Below are 20,156 nucleotides of genomic sequence, written 5' to 3'. Positions count from 1 at the left end.
GGCTGTGGTTCTTTAAAAGAGTGCCAAAAAAGGCCCCGACCCCTGTCTTCAACTCTAAAGGGTTTTTTTTGTGGTTTCCCCACCCTTAGTTTCCCCGTTAAAACCCCATCCTTTTGGGAAAACAAAGGGGCTATTTGTCCCCAAACTGGGGGGGTTTTTATAAGGGGTTTAGGGGGTGTCCACACACCCGGGGCGCCCGGCATGCCACATGTCGGGGGCAGACCTTTCCCCCGAGTCCCCTGCAGGGTTTTCCTGGGGGCTGCAAGGTTTCTCAGTTACGTGTGGCGGCCCAAATTGGGGGCACTGCAAAAGAGCTTGTCTGCAGAGAGGTTGTATGGCGGGAAGACTTACGCACCGCTCCTTTTTTTCCCGAAGGTAGCCACGGTGGAGGGCCCGAAAGGGAAAGGGAAAAAACACAACAACAGCCCCCCACAAATTGAGCATCAGCAGACCCAAACCACACTTCCCCATGCTGTGGAAAGTGATTGGCTTAAGGGGTGACCCTTGTATAAAAGGCCCTTCCCAGGTTAAAAAAATTAGCTTATGGGGAGGAGAACTATTAAAAGTTTGTTTTTGTCGATATTTTGATCGATTCAGGAACGTTTGGTCCCATGGAAAAGATCGAAAACCCCGAATACCGTTATTTAATACATATTTGGGGAAAAGGGACGCACCCCCGCCGGGCGCCTAGCCCGCTTCCCCTTTCTGTCCCATGCCCGGGCGGCTAAAAAACCTCAGGGAAATTTTTTAGCCGTGGTTTTAGATTCCTAATGAATAATTTAAATAATGATACCTGTTATTTACAAAAGATATTTTTACTTATCTGCAAACAAAATTCTGTGTGAATACATACTTAAGATTTACTTTTAATCGTCTCGAATAAATCACTGCATTATTCAGCCGATAAAACGGAAGTTTGCCGAAATCAATAATGGCGAGATCGCCGTGACGTCACTCATTAAAACCTATTCATCTGATGGCAAAATTAAAACAGTTTTGAAATACTAATTTTCATATTTTAGTATTTAAATATTTTTAATGAATAACTGTTTTAAATGACATTTAATTTCAGTAGTGGCAGTTTATGATAGTTAAGCATTCATAATTAATCCATTTTATTTCGAAATAATAATCAAAATTAATTAATGAATTGCTGGTTTCCATTTATCAAAAAAATATTCATAAATGTGTTTTAAGAATTAATTTTTAGGCTGTTAGAAAAACATCACTTTTTACAAAATAACATGACGTTCAGTGATCCATGTTTCATCATTTCTAAAAACAGAATATCAACGGAAATCAGTAATCTATTCTAGACGATTTAAAATATACTTTGGTATGTTTTCACACAATATTTTGTTTGCAGATAAGTATTGATATCATAAGTAAATAACAGTTAAAACTAGTCCGGTACCACTTCCTTTATTTATGGAATTTTAAACTTTGCAGTTCTCATAGTGCTCAATTTAACAGTTTTGACTTATGTTTTGATCATTAATTTAAGTCAAGCTTCGCAGGTGGACTGATGTAATGTTCGGCAATACTTGCAGACAAAGGATATATGAAGTCAGTGACTCGGGCATCAGGCATTTTCACATTTTTTTATAAGAACACTATTTATAGGAAAGAAACTGTGTATTTAACTTTTTATCGAATTTAATTTCTTAAATGATAAATGTTAATTCACTGTTTTGACAGATTTCACATTAATTTTAGTTTGAATATAAGACCGATATTAACTCTACCTAAGTCATTTGTTTACATCCGGTTTAGAAACTGACAATGCGTAAGATGTGCAAGAAAATTCATTGGAGACATTTAATGTGGCAGTTTAGTTTTATTGATAGAATTTTACATATTGCATGTATTAATGAAAAAAGATCACGATCCAATGATCTCAACAATGATGATTATCCATACTCGAATTTTTGGTCGAATTCGTGGATATCCGACTACTCATATACTCGTTACAGCCCTACAATTGACCCATAACAATACATGTACACATAGGCCAGATGAACCATACTTGTCATAATTATCAAATTGTGTTGAAAGACTTGTAAAAATATGCGCTTAGAAACACATTTGCAATCTTGTTTCGGCATGTACGCTTACTTCTGAGCGTGTTATTTGTGCTCAAATAAGCTATATAATCTGCCTTGACTAGATTTTTGCTGCAGAATGACGAGAATATGGAACAGATTTAGAACTGTTAGTAAATAGAAGTTATTTGCATAGAATTTACAATAACTTTAACAGCCTGCTTTCGATTTTTAGCTCACCTGTCACAAAGTGACAAGGTGAGCTTTTGTGATCGCGTGGTGTCCGTCGTCCGTCTGCGTGCGTGCGTGCGTGCGTGCGTCCGTAAACTTTTGCTTGTGACCACTCTAGAGGTCACATTTTTCATGGGATCTTTATGAAAGTTAGTCAGAATGTTCATCTTGATGATATCTAGGTCAAGTTCGAAACTGGGTCACATGCCATCAAAAACTAGGTCAGTAGGTCTAAAAATAGAAAAACCTTGTGACCTCTCTAGAGGCCATATATTTCACAAGATCTTCATGAAACTTGGTCAGAATGTTCACCTTGATGATATCTAGCTCAAGTTTGAAAGTGGGTCACGTGCCTTCAAAAACTAGGTCAGTAGGTCTAAAAATAGAAAAACCTTGTGACCTCTCTAGAGGCCATATATTTCACAAGATCTTCATGAAAATTGGTCAGACAGTTCACCTTGATAATATCTAGGTCAAGTTCGAAACTGGGTCACGTGCCTTCAAAAACTAGGTCAGTAGGTCAAATAATAGAAAAACCTTGTGACCTCTCTAGAGGCCATAATTTTCATGGGGTCGTATGAAATTGGTCTGAATGTTCACCTTGATGATATCTAGGTCAAGTTCGAAATTGGTCATGTGTGGTCAAAACTAGGTCAGTAGGTCTAAAAATAGAAAATCTTGTGACCTCTCTAGAGGCCATATATTTCATGAGATCTGTATGAAAATTAGTCAGAATGTTCACCTTGATGATATCTAGGTCAAGTTCGAAAGTGGGTCACATGCGGTCAAAAACTAGGTCAGTAGGTCAAATAATAGAAAAACCTTGTGACCTCTCTAAAGGCCATATTTTTCATGGGATCTGTATGAAAATTGGTCTGAATGTTCATCTTGATGATATCTAGGTCAAATTTGAAAGTGGGTCAGGTGCCATCAAAAACTAGGTCAGTAGGTCAAATAATAGAAAAACCTTGTGACCTCTCTAAAGGCCATATTTTTCATGGGATCTGTATGAAAATTGGTCTGAATGTTCATCTTGATGATATCTAGGTCAAGTTCGAAACAGGGTCATGTGTGGTCAAAAACTAGGTCATTAGGTATAAAAATAGAAAAACCTTGTGACCTCTCTAGAGACCATACTTGTGAATGGATCTCCATAAAAATTGGTCAGAATGTTCACCTTGATGATATCTAGGTCAAGTTTGAAACTGGGTCACGTGCCATAAAAAACTAGGTCAGTAGGTCAAATAATAAAAAAACCTTGTGACCTCTCTAGAGGCCATACTTTTCATGGGATTTGTATGAAAGTTGGTCTGAATGTTCATCTTGATGATATCTAGGTCAAGTTTGAAACTGGGTCAACTGCGGTCAAAAACTAGGTCAGTAGGTCTAAAATATTAAAATCTTTTGACCTCTCTAGAGACCATATTTTTCAATGGATCTTCATGAAAATTGGTCAGAATTTTTATCTTGATAATACACTACAGGCAGCGCGTAGTCTACATAAATCACCCGACCTCGGTGTTCGTTTTTTAATTTGGGTGTCAAATTGCGGTGGTCGGACACCCTTTTGACCACCACGGTCAATTAAACACGATCGTTACAGTACCGTCGAATAAGTGATCGCGGTGGTTTTCCGGTGTCCGTTGCGGTGGAATTGCGGTGGTCACGGGGTTAAAATTTATAGGAAATGAATATTTTATAAAATAAAAAAAAGAATAGTTCAAGATAAATTAAGTGCATTCTACAAATGTATTTAATTGCCTTTAAAAAAAATATTAATAATTTCTTTTTTATTCAGGTACGGTATATTACAAGCGTGCGTATTGGAGTTAAGCAGCCGCCGTGAAATGTAAACATTCACAGTTTAACGTGCATTCAATAATGTGTCTTCATTTGCATACTTTTTAATAGATCTATATATATTTGAATTATGTACATTTAGTACAATTTCGTTCTAATTGTAAAATCTTTCACGGCTGCTGCTATTTGACAGTTTCGTTATCATGTTTGAGTTTTCATATATTTTTAAGTTTGTTTCATTCAACTGTTTTCGCATGTTTGAATTTATAATTCCTTTATCATTGTTTGCATGTCTGAGTTTTCATTAAATTTCAGTTCGTTACGCACGTTAATTATTAAAGGTTGTTTCATCATGATACTCAAATCCAGTGCTTTGTTATGATACTAAAATTCAGATTAATTACATAAAATTAGACCTCAATTTAAATCCTACTTAAATGCATTAAAAGTTTGTCGTTCTTAACCGGAAAATATAATATACACAATTTATTCCCTAAATTAACAGCTGTAAATATTTACGAATTTGATTTAATCGAACTATATTAAATTTAATTATTGCTTTTGATAATGCAACACGTAAATACCTGCGTATTATAATTATATGCTTTTTGATCAAACAATATTTACAGTGCATCTGTTGTCTTGAAAACTGTAGTGTTCTGTTCATTCACACCTGTTTTAGACTAATTGCTTTTTACTGATTCATGTTCGGTAATCCAGGGTCCAGGCATGACCCCCCTCCCCCACTAGTTCTAAAATTTGGGCAAGATGTATTCTTTAGAGGAATTTCAAGCAAGAAATTTATTTAAGCCACGCCCATTGGAACGGAAAAAATGTTGCCTTAAATTACTCAAAAGAAGGCATTTTGCCGAACATTTAATTATACATGGAGCTTCAACATTTTCACACAATTCTATAATCCCTTGGAAGGATATTTCAATGCATACCTGATATACAAATGTAAAGGTATAGAAGTCCAGGGTATCGCGAAAGCAGCCCAAACTGAGAATTACGTCTTGAGATAGGGAGAGAATTCAGTATTGGGGTTTTGGAGAATGATAACAGTAGTAAGCATAATTATATTAAACACACAAAAAAGAAGTAGAAATGCTTTATTGTATTTATAGACAGACATATGAAATGTATACATGAAAACTACAGAATTTATTCAATACCTAACAACTGTGTTTGGCGGTTTAATACAACAAAGATCAAACTAAAACTACAGTAGCAAAACATATATACAAAACATGGAGCTAGTGGGTCTTTGTAAGTAAAGCAAAAATCGGAGTACTCTATTTTAGTTATTTTTTTGGATAAAAAACGACATGTATATACATTAAGAAGAACACAGATTCATTTAAACGCAACTTTGTACAATGCTGTTTCTTTCAAAAGTCTCATATTTCTCACAGGTTCATATATGACACAAAGTCGTCGGACACGTACGAAAAGTTTATATCTGGCATGCTGAGTGCTGGACTTTGTTCTTGATTGCACGTCGTTGACTGCTTTTTCTGTTTACGTTCTTGTCTGCTCACACGGCGTAAAAGTTCGTTAACCTTAGGAACTACAACATCCTTCCACAGTCTTTGGGCCCTTTCACCTCCGGATAGAACGTACACACATACTGCTGCACAACAACCTTCCTTTCCTCGCACAGCTCTTTCTTATTTAGATTTCCCCCGCCTTTCCCCAACTGTACATATATCGTAAGTTCGTCACTCCAAAAAGTTCTGGAAAGAGACGCTGCACTAATGTGCCGCCATGTTCCCAGGTCCAGATGACGCCTTGTGAAGGTCTCGAAGGTCCTCAATGGAATATGGTGTTGAGCTGGCACTTCCTGATCGTCGGTGCTTGTAGGCCTAACGGTGTTGTTGTTGATATTCATATCTTCCAGCTTACACGCGATGCTCTCTAGCAGAGCCCTCATTACTTTTACTTCCCCCTCCATCTCCCTTCGTTCGCTCTCTCGGCTTCGAAAAGCTTTCGTAAGTTAATCTGTTCCGCTGCCATAGACCTAACGGATGCCTCCAATGCCAACAAGTTGCTCTGGAGTGGTCCAAATCCCGTTGGACGGCCTGTTCTGCTTATAATCCAGGACGTGATGTTGTTGGAGTGTCGCCTGAAGGCACAGCATGCACGGCAGGTTCGACTGACGTCGGCGATGCTGCTTGCGTCGATATTTCTGTGCTCACGACGGATGACGTGATGGCTGGTACAACCGTCAGTGCTGATGAAGACATGGCTGTTGTCACGGCGGATGTAGTAACGGCCTGTACCCCTGTCGTTGCTGCGCTGACCGGAGATGATGTCGACACTGTGATTGACCCACCGCTCACATTTTACAGTTGTCTCTGGGTAAAACCCAGGTGGAGATACAACCCGTATCACACACTGGCGGGCTGCCCTCGGCTTTGGAGTCGAAAGAAAGGAAGATAAGCTGCATGTCAGTCTTGATTAAAATGCTTTTTTACAGTTTCAGAAAATTTATATTTTATTTTACATGTAAATAAATTCTGTTCAAACGTATAAACGTACACTACGCTTAAGCAATGGTACCAATTAACGTCATTCAGCCAAACTACCCGTTTCAACTGGCGCGTCACATTTTTTTCGAATTAATTAAGAGAACACTTATTGTCCCCTTATGCAAATTCGAAATTCTCGCGTGTTTACATTTGTCACTTACACCAGAAACTTTGCTGCTGTCTCTAATTTTTAACTAAAATTATTATGTGACAAGACTGTTTTATGCAAGAAAGAAATGACTTTTACACTTAACTACTGTGAAAATATATGTAGACTTGTCACTACGTAATTACCTTTGTTTTCGTCGTAGCAACGGATGTTGCAACGGATGTTGCGGTATGTGCGACAGGCTCGCGTTGTAACTTCTTGCATTCTGCCTTCATCTCCTTCTCACTGCCCGCTGCGATCACCACCGCTGTGTCAACCTCGTCCTTCCTTCCCCACTGAACCTTATAAACTCCGTCTACCATAATCTGAAACACAAAACGAAATTAATTTTATTATACATCAGAGGCTGATAGCGAATCTTTCTTTATAAAAGAGCAATTTTATTTTTAAAATGACTTTAATCCACTTAAGCAAAAAGCGATAGCGCTTTGATAACTCTTATCTCAAACAGTGATCAAGTCACATTCAATAATTTCATTGCACATCTTTTAATTATATCATGTATTGCTATTAAAAAAATCAAAGTATACATGTATATATACATGTTTATACGTACAAAGATATAGAATTGTATAGGATTAGCTAGCTATAAGTAAAAAGCCGTATAAAATAGTTAACTATGATTTTAAATGTAGGCAGCTATGATAAAACCTAACAGATCTTATGAAATTTAATAAGGTACATTATATACAATGGGCACAATATCTACACATCTGTTTAATTCACTGAGCATCAAATTAACAGAACAGAACATTTTATATACGAGATTTTTTACAAGTGGTTGTTCCATAGTTGAATCTATTTATAATTGTAACACTTTACAAGGGTGCGTATAATAATAATAAAATAAAAAGCTACAAATCATAGCCAATATCTTGTCAATTTTCTTTTAATTCTAATACACTGATACAATCCGCAACTTGACATAAATCACGCGTTTAATTTCAAATACTTATGTCATACATAAAATTTAATAAATCTGGTATAATAATAATACATCAGCACGTGTCACGATGTTACACCTTTCATTCATACATGCCGTGATTAGGGATGGCAACATACATGTTACTTTAGAATTTAATTGACATAATTTAAATGCTAATATCTTGCCAATACAATACGCTGTCCCATGCCACGATGATATACATACATGTATACAAGAAACAGGGTGCTACTTGACCAAAATGACACTTTTAAAAATCTTAAATTCAAATTCAACCATTGTTGACAACACACACGGCTGTCAAATTGACAATACACATTATGCAATACACATAGTATTTGTACTAATAGACAATACACATGGGTGTCAAACTTGACACCTGTATTATAAGTATCAGGCGTCTACAAAATTTTCAATAACATGTTCGTCTGCAAAATTACAATGTGTTTGATGCAGAAACTTTGCCAAATCAACTGTAGGCCTATATATTTCTTAAAAAATGTTGTTGTTTTTTAATATTCATGAAATTTTTGCATAATTCCCAAATCTAAAATATTAGACAGTTTCCTAACTAAGTTTTAATAAAATCAAAGAACAGGTTTTTAAGATACAGTCGATCAAATGACACAATCACAATTTCAAAAGTTGCAAAATACCGCCAGTGCCGACGAAAATGTCAAATGTGCTCATATTTAACTGATATACGTCGGGTTGGTTTAATTAGAATAACATTTTGTATTCAAAATCGAAATAATGCAAAATAGATATGTACAAATGAATATTAAATAAAACAATGACTTCCTGCGATACACGCTGCAAGTCAATTATTCGCCTATAGAAAAAGTGCGACTGTTCAAAATCAAAATGCTTTACACGGGTTGTGAATTGACATTAAGCAAAAACTGAAAGTACTCACCTCTTCATCGGTGCGGAAAAATCCACGAGTCCTGACCTGGGGCTTATTATCACACTGGTAACGTACCACAAAGTGCGTACACTGTTTTGTCAACTGTCTGATACTCATTGTCACAGAATCTCGTAATCACAAAAACAAAGTAACTGTATAATAATGAACTATTTGCACTATATAGTTAATCCAATTATTATATTTTCACTATATGATTAATCCAGTAATACTGTCACATGTGGGTTGTAAATAATGAAATGTAGGGAGCATAATAACATCTGGTGCTTATTGCCAAAAGCTGTACCAGAAAAAAAAAAAGATTTACAGATCAAGAGATTCTCACCCACTCACTGAACAAAGATACCGGCTTCAATTATTACTAATTATATGACAGTTTGAACACGTACAATAAGAATCCTTTATTTTGAAAATACACCTCCTTCAATCAAGTTCAATTAGATACCAGTTGTGCACGTGAGATATTCACACCCACACACTGAGCAAAGCTACCGACTTCCAACTTAAATTAAGATAATTGCACGTGCGAGTAACGCCCAGTAATCGAGTAAATCGTGTACCAATTAATTACCAACTGTTAGAGAATAGGTACCGACTTAATTACTGCAAAAAACACGAATCTTTGAAATACTTTCGCACATGATATAAATTAGATATATGAATTATGTATTATGCGGAAGTGTTGAAGATTCATATATATAACTTCCACACCCAACACCTAATTCTTGAAATTATTTTTGTTTGTTGAATTATCATAAAAATATTTTCAATGTGTGTCCAAGGCCGAAGTCCGTATGGGGTCTTCCTCCACCAGCAAAGCTGGAAAGTCGCTATATGACCTATAGCCTAATTGTGTCGGTGCGTCGTAACCTCCCCCCCCCCCCCCCCACACACAAAAAAAAGTCCATCCCGTTTTGTACTTGTAATTTGTCAAATTCTCAGCAGTAAACATGAGGGGTCCTGTATTCTTTTTTATTTATCTTTATTTTACAAACATATAATATGTGTATAATGAAGAGATTTTTTTTTTGAGAAACAAATATCCAAAATAATGCTTACACTTCCTAATTATTATAATGTACATATATATATACCTAAAACAAACGTGATATATGAAAATGGTGTAGTATTTGTAATAACAGTATAAAGTCTCTCGTATCTCTTACTTGGCCATTTACATATATTTTCTGTGCATTATTTTATTGTTTATGTAAACTGATTCATGTTAATGGATGAGAATCAAATCAAATAATGCAATCTTCTGATGATCTATTCTGCTTTTCTACTCTGACATCGACGAAGACTTGAAATACATTTCTGTTCTACTATTTCCATCAGACGTGAAATTTATCTATAAATGTTGATGACACAAAATTTATGTATACATGTATGAGAAATGCTAACTCCGTTAGAACCTGAACATCAAACGAGTACGTATTATTTGAGGTTTGCTATAAATAGTGCACGTGACGTGTAGGTATGCTACATTTATGTTTGAAAACAGTGTCGATTGAATGCGTTGAATTCTCGAAACAAAAACATCGGACTTTGTATTAGGAGTGTGATTAAATAAAACATGAACAAATCAATCATAAAATCCGTGAAAATGTACATACATGAACAACTGTTACCATAACGGAAACAAGTTACGTTTTAAACAATGAAACGTACAACAAACAAACTGATTTTCTTTGTGATACGTACGCTATCATCTAAACTATAATTGAATTGAAGATTGAATTTTTTTTAGGAAATATAAATGTACATGTACATGGATCGTAAAAATCATAGTGGAAAATAAATGTACAGGTAAATTGGTGACCGCGCCGACCACCTCGATGTCGCCGTGATGACCACCGAGGTCAGCGTGGACATCCCGTTTCAAAGTGACCGCGGTGTTAATGGCTCTGAACACCCGACCTCGATGGTCATTTTGTAGCGGACACTCCGCTGTTGACCACCGCTGCGGGTGTTCAAATGTAGACTGCGCGCTGCCTGTAGTGTATCTAGGTCAAGTTCAAAACTGGGTCACATGAGCTCAAAAACTAGGTCACTATGTCAAATAATAGAAAAAACGACGTCATACTCAAAACTGGGTCATGTGGAAAGAGGTGAGCGATTCAGGACCATGATGGTCCTCTTGTTATACATTATTTTGCTGTGTTTCATCAGTTTGTCGCCAATTTTGCAATTTTCTCAGCTGTATTATGATCATGTGACTTAAAGCTGGCCAAAGCAGGGAGATAACCGAAATAGTAAAAAGGGAGAAAAATATTGCCATATTTTAGTTACGGATGCAGGAGGATACGAATATGCATTTGCATCTCAAATCAGCGGAAGTCAGTATGTTTTCTTCCTCCTTTGTCTCTTGGATTTTACATGTGACCGAAATAAAGATTTTCCAACGGTTACATTATTTATTTTAAGAATTTTGTAAAATCTATGGTGACTTAAATTGTGCAAAATAACGTACCTGTTTGCAAAGCCACAGAATCCGTGTATCTCATGATCTATGGTTCATTAGGCCTATGTATACATGTCTTATTATGGGTCAATTGAACTAGCCTGGTTCAAAAAGCCCATCTCTCTGACCTGATAAGATGAAAGACAATTATACCATATGAAACATTTTCAGTAGATGCAGTTATTTTTGGCGATATATCATTGAAGAATATGCGTCACTTGTGAGAATCACTTTACTTATCACTAATTTATTAATCACAAATCGCACAAATTTGCAACATGTTTTGAAATGGAGACTGCATAGATCAATAATAGTCCAAATAATTTGACGTTAGAACTGATTCTGAGATACCCTGAAATCCGGAAAATATGTCGTTTTTGAAAATAAGCCGGTCTCAAAAATAAGCCACCATTTCACTACAAACAAAACAGGCTCATAAATCAGCCACACTCAAAAATAAGCCGGCCAATTGTTTGTATCTGTAATAGTATCAGTGACTTTGTTAGGACACCATGTAAGAATCTTACTAAGATAGCAAAAGTTGCGGAAGTCAATTGTTGCTGAAACAACATGAGTGACTGCATTTTATTGAAAATCTATTTATTGTTTACAGCTTAATTGATTCTTTGTATTAAAAGTCCTTTACAATCATAGGGAAGCAGCTCAGTAATTATATTAATATTCAGCTGGCAGTACGGAAATTATTGCAAGTTTTATTAGCTCACCTGAGCATGAAGTGCTCAAGGGAGAGCTGTTGTGGTCAGTGATTGTCCGGCATTCGTTGTCTGTCAACATTTTCCTATAAACAACATCTTCGAAACCACCAGGCCAATTCTGATGAAACTTCACAGGGATTGTTCCACAAATGGTCTGCTTTGAAAACTGTTCAAAGAATTGAATTCCGTACAGAACTCTGGTTGGCATGGCAACTGAAAGGCTTTGATATTTGGTTTGTAGCAGCATCTAGTGGTCCTCTTTCAGGATTGTTCAAATTATCCCACCAGGGTCAAATATGGCCCGACCCTTGGGGTCACACGATTCATATAGACTTATAAAGGGCAAAAAATTGAAAATCTTTTTGTCCAAAAAATATAGGCCATGCCCGGGTTGTCTCTTGTTTTACATAGACTATTTGTTTTTTAAAGCAATGGCAAAGGAATTAGGACCACAAGTAAAATGTTTGATACAGATTTCAATACTCATTTTGAATAATCTTAATCATGACCTACTTGTTCATTTTTGAACTTACAGCATGTAAATTTGGACCACCTGTATAAGTTTTGATACAGATTTCAATACTCGTCTTTAACATTCTTAACCCTGACCAACTGACCTACTTTCTTGTTTTTGAACCTACTACAGGAAAGCGATTTGGACCACCTGTATAATGTTTGATACAGCTTTCTTGTGACATACTGACCTACCGGTACTTTCTTGTTTTTGAAGTCACAGCAAAGAAATTTGGACCACATGTACAATGTTTGAAACAGATTTCAATACTCGTACTGAACAGTCTTAATTGTGACCTACTGACCTACTTACTTGTTTTCTGAAGTTTCAGCATAGAAATTTGGACCACCTGTATACTTTTTTGATACAGATTTCAATATTCATCTTGAATAGTCTTAATCATGACCTACTGACCTACTTTCTTGTTTTTGAAGGTACAGCATAGAAATTTGGACTGCATGTGTAATTGTTCTTAACCCTGACCAACTGACATACTTTATTTTATGCCCGAAGGGACATATTATGTTATACCCCCGGTATCCATCTGTCCGTCCGTAAGCAATTTCGTGTCCGCTCTGTAACTCTTGAACCCCTTGAAGGATTTCATAGAAACATAACACGAATGTTCACCACACCGAGACGACATGCAGAGCGCATGTTTTGGATGTCTCGCTTCAAGGTCAAGGTCACACTTAGGGGTCAAAGGTCATATCAATTTGTTTTGTGTCTGTTTTTTTAACTCTTGAAATGCTTGAAGGATTTCGAAGAAACTTGGCACAAATGTTCTCCACACCGAGAGGACGTGTGGAGCACATGTTTCGGATGACTTGCATCAAGGTCACACTTAGGGGTCAAAGGTCATATATGACTTTGCTTTGTGTATATTGCTCTGCATTGCAGATTGCTTTGTGTATACAGTCTAACCTGTACTAACGGTCAACTCCGACCAGCGGTCACCTCTGTTCAGTGGTCATTTTATGACGTCCTAGACGGATTTTCCTCTATTTTATCACTTTATTCTGTGGCCACCTCCTTTCTGCGGACAGGGTCCACCGGAATTGCCTCCCGACTGCCATATTTGACTCCTTTTAGGGGCCATGTTTCTTCCAAAACCAATGTTTAGGCGATAATTGTCAAAGATACCCAATTTTTGAGAAACACGTGATTGCCCAGTTTCGCGTTACTTCACCACAAAAACGACAAAATGAACATGAGCTTCTCAATTAAGAATGATAACCAAAGGTGTGATCCTCTTTTCGTTACGATCAAATGGCCAGTAATTATTGACGATTAGCATGTCAAATTGTGTCAGTTTTGTTGTTCACAGTTTGACCTCAGTTTAAGGTAATACTCAATATCTAATTAGTATCATAATATTTGTGATTTTTAGCTCACCTGAGCCAAAGGCTCATGGTGAGCTATTGTGACCGCTCAATGTCCGTCGTGTGACATGCGTCGTGTGACGTGCGTCGTGTGTCGTCAGTCGTCCGTCTGTCAACATTTTCTAAAAAAATCTTCTTGAAAACCCCTTGGCAGAATTACACCAAACTTCACAGGAATGATCCTTGGGTGGTCCCCTTTCAAAATTATTCAAAGAATTTTATTCCATGCAGAACTCTGGTTGCCATGGCAACCAAAAGAAAAAATCTTCTTGCCCAAAACCAAAGGGCCTAGGGCTTTGATATCTGGTGTGTAATATCATCTAGTGGTCCTCTACCAAAATTGTTCAAATTATCCCCTTAGGGTCAAATATGGCCCTGCCCCGGTGGTCATATGGTTTATATAGACTTATATAGGGAAAACTTTGGAAATCTTCTTGTACAAAACCGCATGGACTAGGGCTTTAATATTTGGTATGTAGCATCATCTAGTGGTCCTCTACCAAGATTATTCAAATTATTCCCCTAGGGTCAAATATGGCGCCCCGGGGGTCACATCGTTTATATAGACTTATATTGGGAAAACTTTGAAAATCTTCTTGTACAAAACCACATGGCCTAGGGCTTTGATATTTGGTATGTAGCATTATCTAGTGGCCCTCTACCAAGATTGTTCAAATTATCCCCCTAAGGTCAAATATGGTCCCGCCCCGGGGGTCCCAAGTTTTACATAGACTCATATAAGAAAAAAAGTTTAAAAGTCTGAAACCACGACACTTAGACCTTTGATATTTGTAATGTAGCATTGCCGTATGGTCCTCAACCAAAATTGTTCAAATTGTACCCCTGGGGTGAAAAGAGGCCCTGCCCTGGGGGTCCCAAGTTTTATATAGACTTGTATAGGAAAAAGCTTTAAAAATTTTCTTGTCTGAAACCGTACAACCTAGGCTTTTAATATTTGGTGTGATGCATTGTCTAGTAGTATTCTACCAAAATTATTCAAATTATGCCCCTTGGGTTAAAAGGGGCCCTGCCCTGGGTCACTTAATTATTATGTGAGTAATATAGGCAAAAATACTTAAAAATCATCTGATCGTATTTCCAAGGCTGTTTAAGTATAATTACCTGATGACCCCAAATAATATGATGTTACTTGACTGTGCCCTTGACCTACTGACCTACTTTCTTGTTTTTTAAGATACAGCCTTGAAATTTTGATGACATACACAGGTTTGCACACAAATCATAAAACTGAATTTCATTGACCATGAATGTGACCTACCGACTTTCTTAATATTTTATCATCAGTTTGACATTTGAAACATGTAGCTCATATTATTAAGGTGAGCGATCCAGGGTCATCATGACCCTCTTGTCTCTATATTCTTTCATCAAAATATTGTTAAATTTATACATAATTAATTCTGTTTGAAAGAAATATAAACCACTCGGTCTTTTACGGAACGTAACGGTAATCTTAGATTTTAGCGTATACAGTAAGCGCAGAAGGTAGCTTTCCTTACCAAAATGGCGAATATCGTAAACAAACTTGTTTTGAAGTTGGAAAATTGTCTGTTATAATCTTTGTTGTAAAAAAAAAACATGCCGGAGTTGTAGACTGCTGAGAAGACCATTCGTATTGCGAAGGCACGAAATGCACGTCAGTGTATCCTGGTAAAATAATAATAGAAAAACAAAAAAGAAATGGGCCTTAAGGCTAAAGTCATGATTGAACACTGGTCAGAAATCTGAAAAATACATATATTGGCTGTACCTCTGATCAACGGTCACCTGGCTTTAGCGGCTAAGTTGTCTGCTTCCCCCGGCTGACTGCTTAAGACAGGTTAGACTGTATTGCTCTGCATTGCTGTGCTCTTGTTTTTATTTGGCAGATCACTTTTTTGTTCACTTATAATATTTTTTTTTAATTACTTCCCTTTTATGTTACTGTAAATAGCTTATTATGAAACTTTTTTATTATTGGCCGTAGGGAAAAACTGAGACCACTTTTCTGTGGTACAACATGGATAGTACCTCCAATTTTTAGGTGTATTTTGACATACCTGTACCTGGTAAAGATTTTTTTGTGGACTTAGAATATTTTTTGTGGACTTAGAATTTTTTTTGGAATTTCTTCCCTTTGTTGTTCCTGTCCTTTTGGCTTCAACAGTCAAGTTCTTAATTTTTGCTCCCATCCTCTGATGTAATCCTTCGCGCGTATATTGCCCTGCTTGGCGGAGCGCTTGTTGTTTTTGAAGCTTCAGCAAAGAGATTTGGACCACCTGTATAATTTTTCAACAGACTTCAGTAGTTATCTTGAATAATCTTTATTAAACATGACCTACTCTCCTACTTTTTTGTTTTTGAATTTGTTCAAAGCAAGCAACTTAACGCAGGTGAGTGGTATAGGGCCATCCTGGCCCTCTTGTTTCCAAAAATGATCAAGTTAAGCAGCCTGATCATAATTAAGTGATTTATCACCAAAATTTATGCTCTTCCATATTATGTTATAATTTTTCTTGTGTTGTACTGTTAATTTTCAGGACTCTTTATGTTTTATGTTTGGGCAATGTTGTTTATAAAACATGTTTGCGTCTTACAGGTACATAAGGATTGGTTACAGACACTGAGACAGAAGAGTTTACGCGAATGTAAGTGGACAAAAGACATTGGGAGGGATGATGCTGCCCTACTTTTGGCCCCCTCACACCAGAAGTTACCAAAAAGCTGGAACAGAGTCTGCATCAAAATAATAAAGAAAAATGATGCACCATGTAAAAGGTATGTTGAAGTGGTGAAGTTGTCTTTACGTAAGTTCAGGCTTGTAATTGATAGTTGGTACCTTACTTCATGGAAGAAGGGGTATATCATTTTGCTCAGTTATTTGGTCTCTGTTTAGACCTGTTTGTTCTTTAGTAGACTGTCCTCTTCAATAACTAAAGGATGCTTTGTTGACATTAAGTTGGCAAACTCTTTAGTTTAAATATCAATAGCACTAAGTCACAGGGACCATTACTACTGAAAAACATATTTTGATCAATAAACTGGAGAACGCTTGGGCCTACAACTGTCTGACTTCATAGGATGATTGGCTGTGGCCACTGGATGACTCATATCGTTTCTTGATTAGTAAGTGAATGATCAAGGTTACAGACCATCAGATAGAATTTTTTTAGCCCACCATCATCAGATGGTGGGCTATTCAAATCACTCTGCGTCCGTGGTCCGACGTCCTTCCGTCCGTCCGTCCGTTAACAATTTCTCGTTATCGCATCTCCTCAGAAACTACCAGGGGGATTTTGACCAAACTTTGTCAGAATGATGTATTGGTACTCTAGTTGTGTCCCCCTGAAAATCAGACTGGTTCAACAATTTTTTAATGAGTTTTGGCCCTTTGTTTATTTCTATAATTTACATAGATTTATATAGGGAAAAACTTTGAAAATCTTCTTATCCAGAACCACAGAGCCTAGGGCTTTGATATTTGGTATGAAGCATCATCTAGTGGTCCTCTACCAAGATGATTCAAATTATTTCCCTTGGGTCTAATATGGCCCCGCCCCGGGGGTCACATGGTTTTGTATAGACTTATATAGGGAAAAACTTTGAAAAACCTCTTGTTCAAAAGCATAGGGCCTTGGGCTTTGATATTTTGTATGTGACATCATCTAGTGGTCTTCTACTAAGATTTTTCAAATTATCCCCCTAGGGTCAAATATGGCCCCGCCCCGGGGGTCACATGGTTTACATAGACTTATATAGGGAAAAACTTTGAATATCTTCTTGCCCAAACCACAAAACCTAGGGCTTTGATATTTGTTATGTAGCATCATCTAGTGGTTCTCTACTAAGTTTGTTCAAATTATCCCCCTAGGGTCAAATATGGCCCCGCCCTTGGGGTCACATGGTTCATATAGACTTATATAGGGAAAAGCTTTTAAAATCTTCTTGTCAGTAACCTACAACATTCAAATTTGGACCACATGTATGGTTTTGAGTGGCAAGATGAACCTTGACATGAGTTGACCTTGGTATTGACCTAGTGACCTACTTTCACATTTCTGTAGCTACAGCCTTCAAATTTGAACCACATGCATAGTTTTGAGCACTGAAAAAAACTTTGACCTTGACATTGACCTAGTGACCTACTTTCACATTTTTGAAGGTACAGGCTTCAAATTTGGACCACATGCATAGTTTTGTGTTCCGAAATGAAATTTGACCTTGATTTTGACCTAGTGACCTACTTTCACATTTCTCAAGCTACAGCCTTCAGATTTGGACCACATGCATAGTTTTGTGTACTGAAACAAACTTTGACCTTTACATTGACCTAGTGACCTACTTTCACATGTTTGAAGGTACAGGCTTCAAATTTGGACCACATGCATAGTTCTGTGTTCCGAAAAAAAATTGACCTTGATTTTGACCTAGTGACCTACTTTCCCATTTCTCGAGCTACAGCCTTCAAATTTTGACCACTTGCATAGTTTTGTGTACCGAACAAACTTTGACCTTTACATTGACCTAGTGACCTACTTTCACATTTTTGAAGGTACAGGCTTCAAATTTGGACCACATGCATAGTTCTGTGTTCCGAAATAAAATTTGACCTTGATTTTAACCTAGTGACCTACTTTCACATTTCTCAAGCTACAGCCTTAAAATTTGGACCACTTGCATAGTTTTGTGTACCGAAATGAACTTTGACCTTAAGATTGACCTAGTGACCTACTTTCACATTTCTGTAGCTACAGGCTTCAAATTTAGACCACATGCATAGGATTGTGTACCCAAACAAACTTTGACATAGACCTAGTGACCTACTTTCACATTTCTCAAGCTACAGCCTTCAAATTTGGACCACTTACATAGTTTTTTGTACCAAAATAAACTGTGACATTAAGATTGACCTAGTGACCTACTTTCAAATTTCTCAAACTACAGCCTTCAAACTTGATGCACATGCATAGTTTTGTGTACAAAGAACTTTGTCCTTCAAATTGATCTAGTGACCTACTTTCACATTTCTCAAGCTACAGCTTTCGAATTTGGACCACATGCACAGTGTTGTGTATGGAAATGAAATTTGACCTTGAGCTAGTCAGTAAGTGTTGAAATTTGGAACACTCAAAAATGGCACATTGGTGGGCGCCAAGATCACTCTGTGATCTCTTGTTTACGATCAATACCTGTTGAACACTTAGGCCAACAGTGGTCAATCTTCATTGGATGATTGTCTGTGGTCACTTCATAGGCCAAAGGTCAAGGTCAGAGTGACAGTGAGACCTAAAACATTTCCAGATAGTTAAAACCTTTTCCCTGCAAGTTCCTGAACATGAAGCAGGGGTGGAGGATAAATGGATGAAACAGTATGATAGAGAAAATCTGTGTACTTTAAGGATATGTTGGAGTGACAGGCTGTAACCTGTATTTAACTTTCCATATAGACATTAGTATTTGGATGTTATAATTTCTAGGTTACACAATGGACCCCTTTACAATGCTGCCCCTGTTGTGACATGCACAGAACATCTTATACAGAATGCAAGGGAAAATTTCCGCAACCTGTGGACATCAGCACATGTAAAATACAGCAATGAAGATCTTGACATGTATCACACAGTGGAAGATCAGGTACCAGTAAATAAATGTTGTAATAATTATAGAGTTAAGTTGAAAGAATTTTGTCAATTTTCCATATTCCAATATTATGAAATAAAAATCTAATAAGAGAGTTACATTTTTAGCTCGACTATTCATAGAATAGTAGAGCTATTGCACTCGCCGATGCGTCGGCGTCCGCGTCCGCGTCCGCGTCCGCGTCCCGATTTGGTTAAGTTTTGTATGTAAGCTGGTATCTCAGCAACCACGTGTGGGAATGGATTGAAACTTCACACACTTATTCACTGTGATAAACTGACTTACATTGCACAGGTCCCATAACTCTATTTTGCTTTTTTACAAAATTATGCCCCTTTTTGACTTAGAAATTTTTGGTTAAGGTTTTGTATGTAAGCTGGTATCTCAGTAACCACTTGTGGGAATGGATTGAAAGTTCACACACTTATTCACTGTGATAAACTGACTTACATTGCACAGGTCCATAACTCTATTTTGCTTTTTTACAAAATTATGCCCCTTTTTCGACTTAGAATTTTTTGGTTAAGGTTTTGTATGTAAGCTGGTATCTCAGTAGTCACTAAATGGAATGGATTAAAACTTCACACACTTGTTCACTGTCATGATCTGACATGCACAAAGCAGGTTCCATAACTCTATTTTGCTTTTTTTACAAAATTATGCCCCTTTTTCGACTTAGAATTTTTTGGTTAAGGTTTTGTATGTAAGCTGGTATCTCAGTATCCACTAATGGGAAAGGATTGAAACTTCACACACTTGTTCACTGTCATGATATGACATGCAGTGCAAAGGGTCAATA

General features: G+C 37.0%; 1 protein-coding gene across 1 annotated transcript in view; it reads left to right on the top strand.

The window, feature by feature from the left end:
• The window catches only part of LOC123545026 (WD repeat-containing protein 81-like), a 104,349-nt gene that overhangs the window by 22,150 nt on the left and 62,043 nt on the right, over positions 1 to 20,156 (top strand). The window contains exons 2-3 of the mRNA XM_045331254.2: positions 16,317 to 16,495; positions 19,195 to 19,351. Of these exons, the coding sequence (XP_045187189.2) occupies positions 16,317 to 16,495; positions 19,195 to 19,351 (336 nt within the window). The remainder of the gene's footprint in view (positions 1 to 16,316; positions 16,496 to 19,194; positions 19,352 to 20,156) is intronic.

This window comes from Mercenaria mercenaria, chromosome 1, assembly GCF_021730395.1.
Source record: "Mercenaria mercenaria strain notata chromosome 1, MADL_Memer_1, whole genome shotgun sequence".
Classification (NCBI taxonomy): domain Eukaryota; kingdom Metazoa; phylum Mollusca; class Bivalvia; order Venerida; family Veneridae; genus Mercenaria; species Mercenaria mercenaria.
Note: the sequence above shows the minus strand (reverse complement) of the source record. Positions and strands in the feature narration are given on the sequence as shown.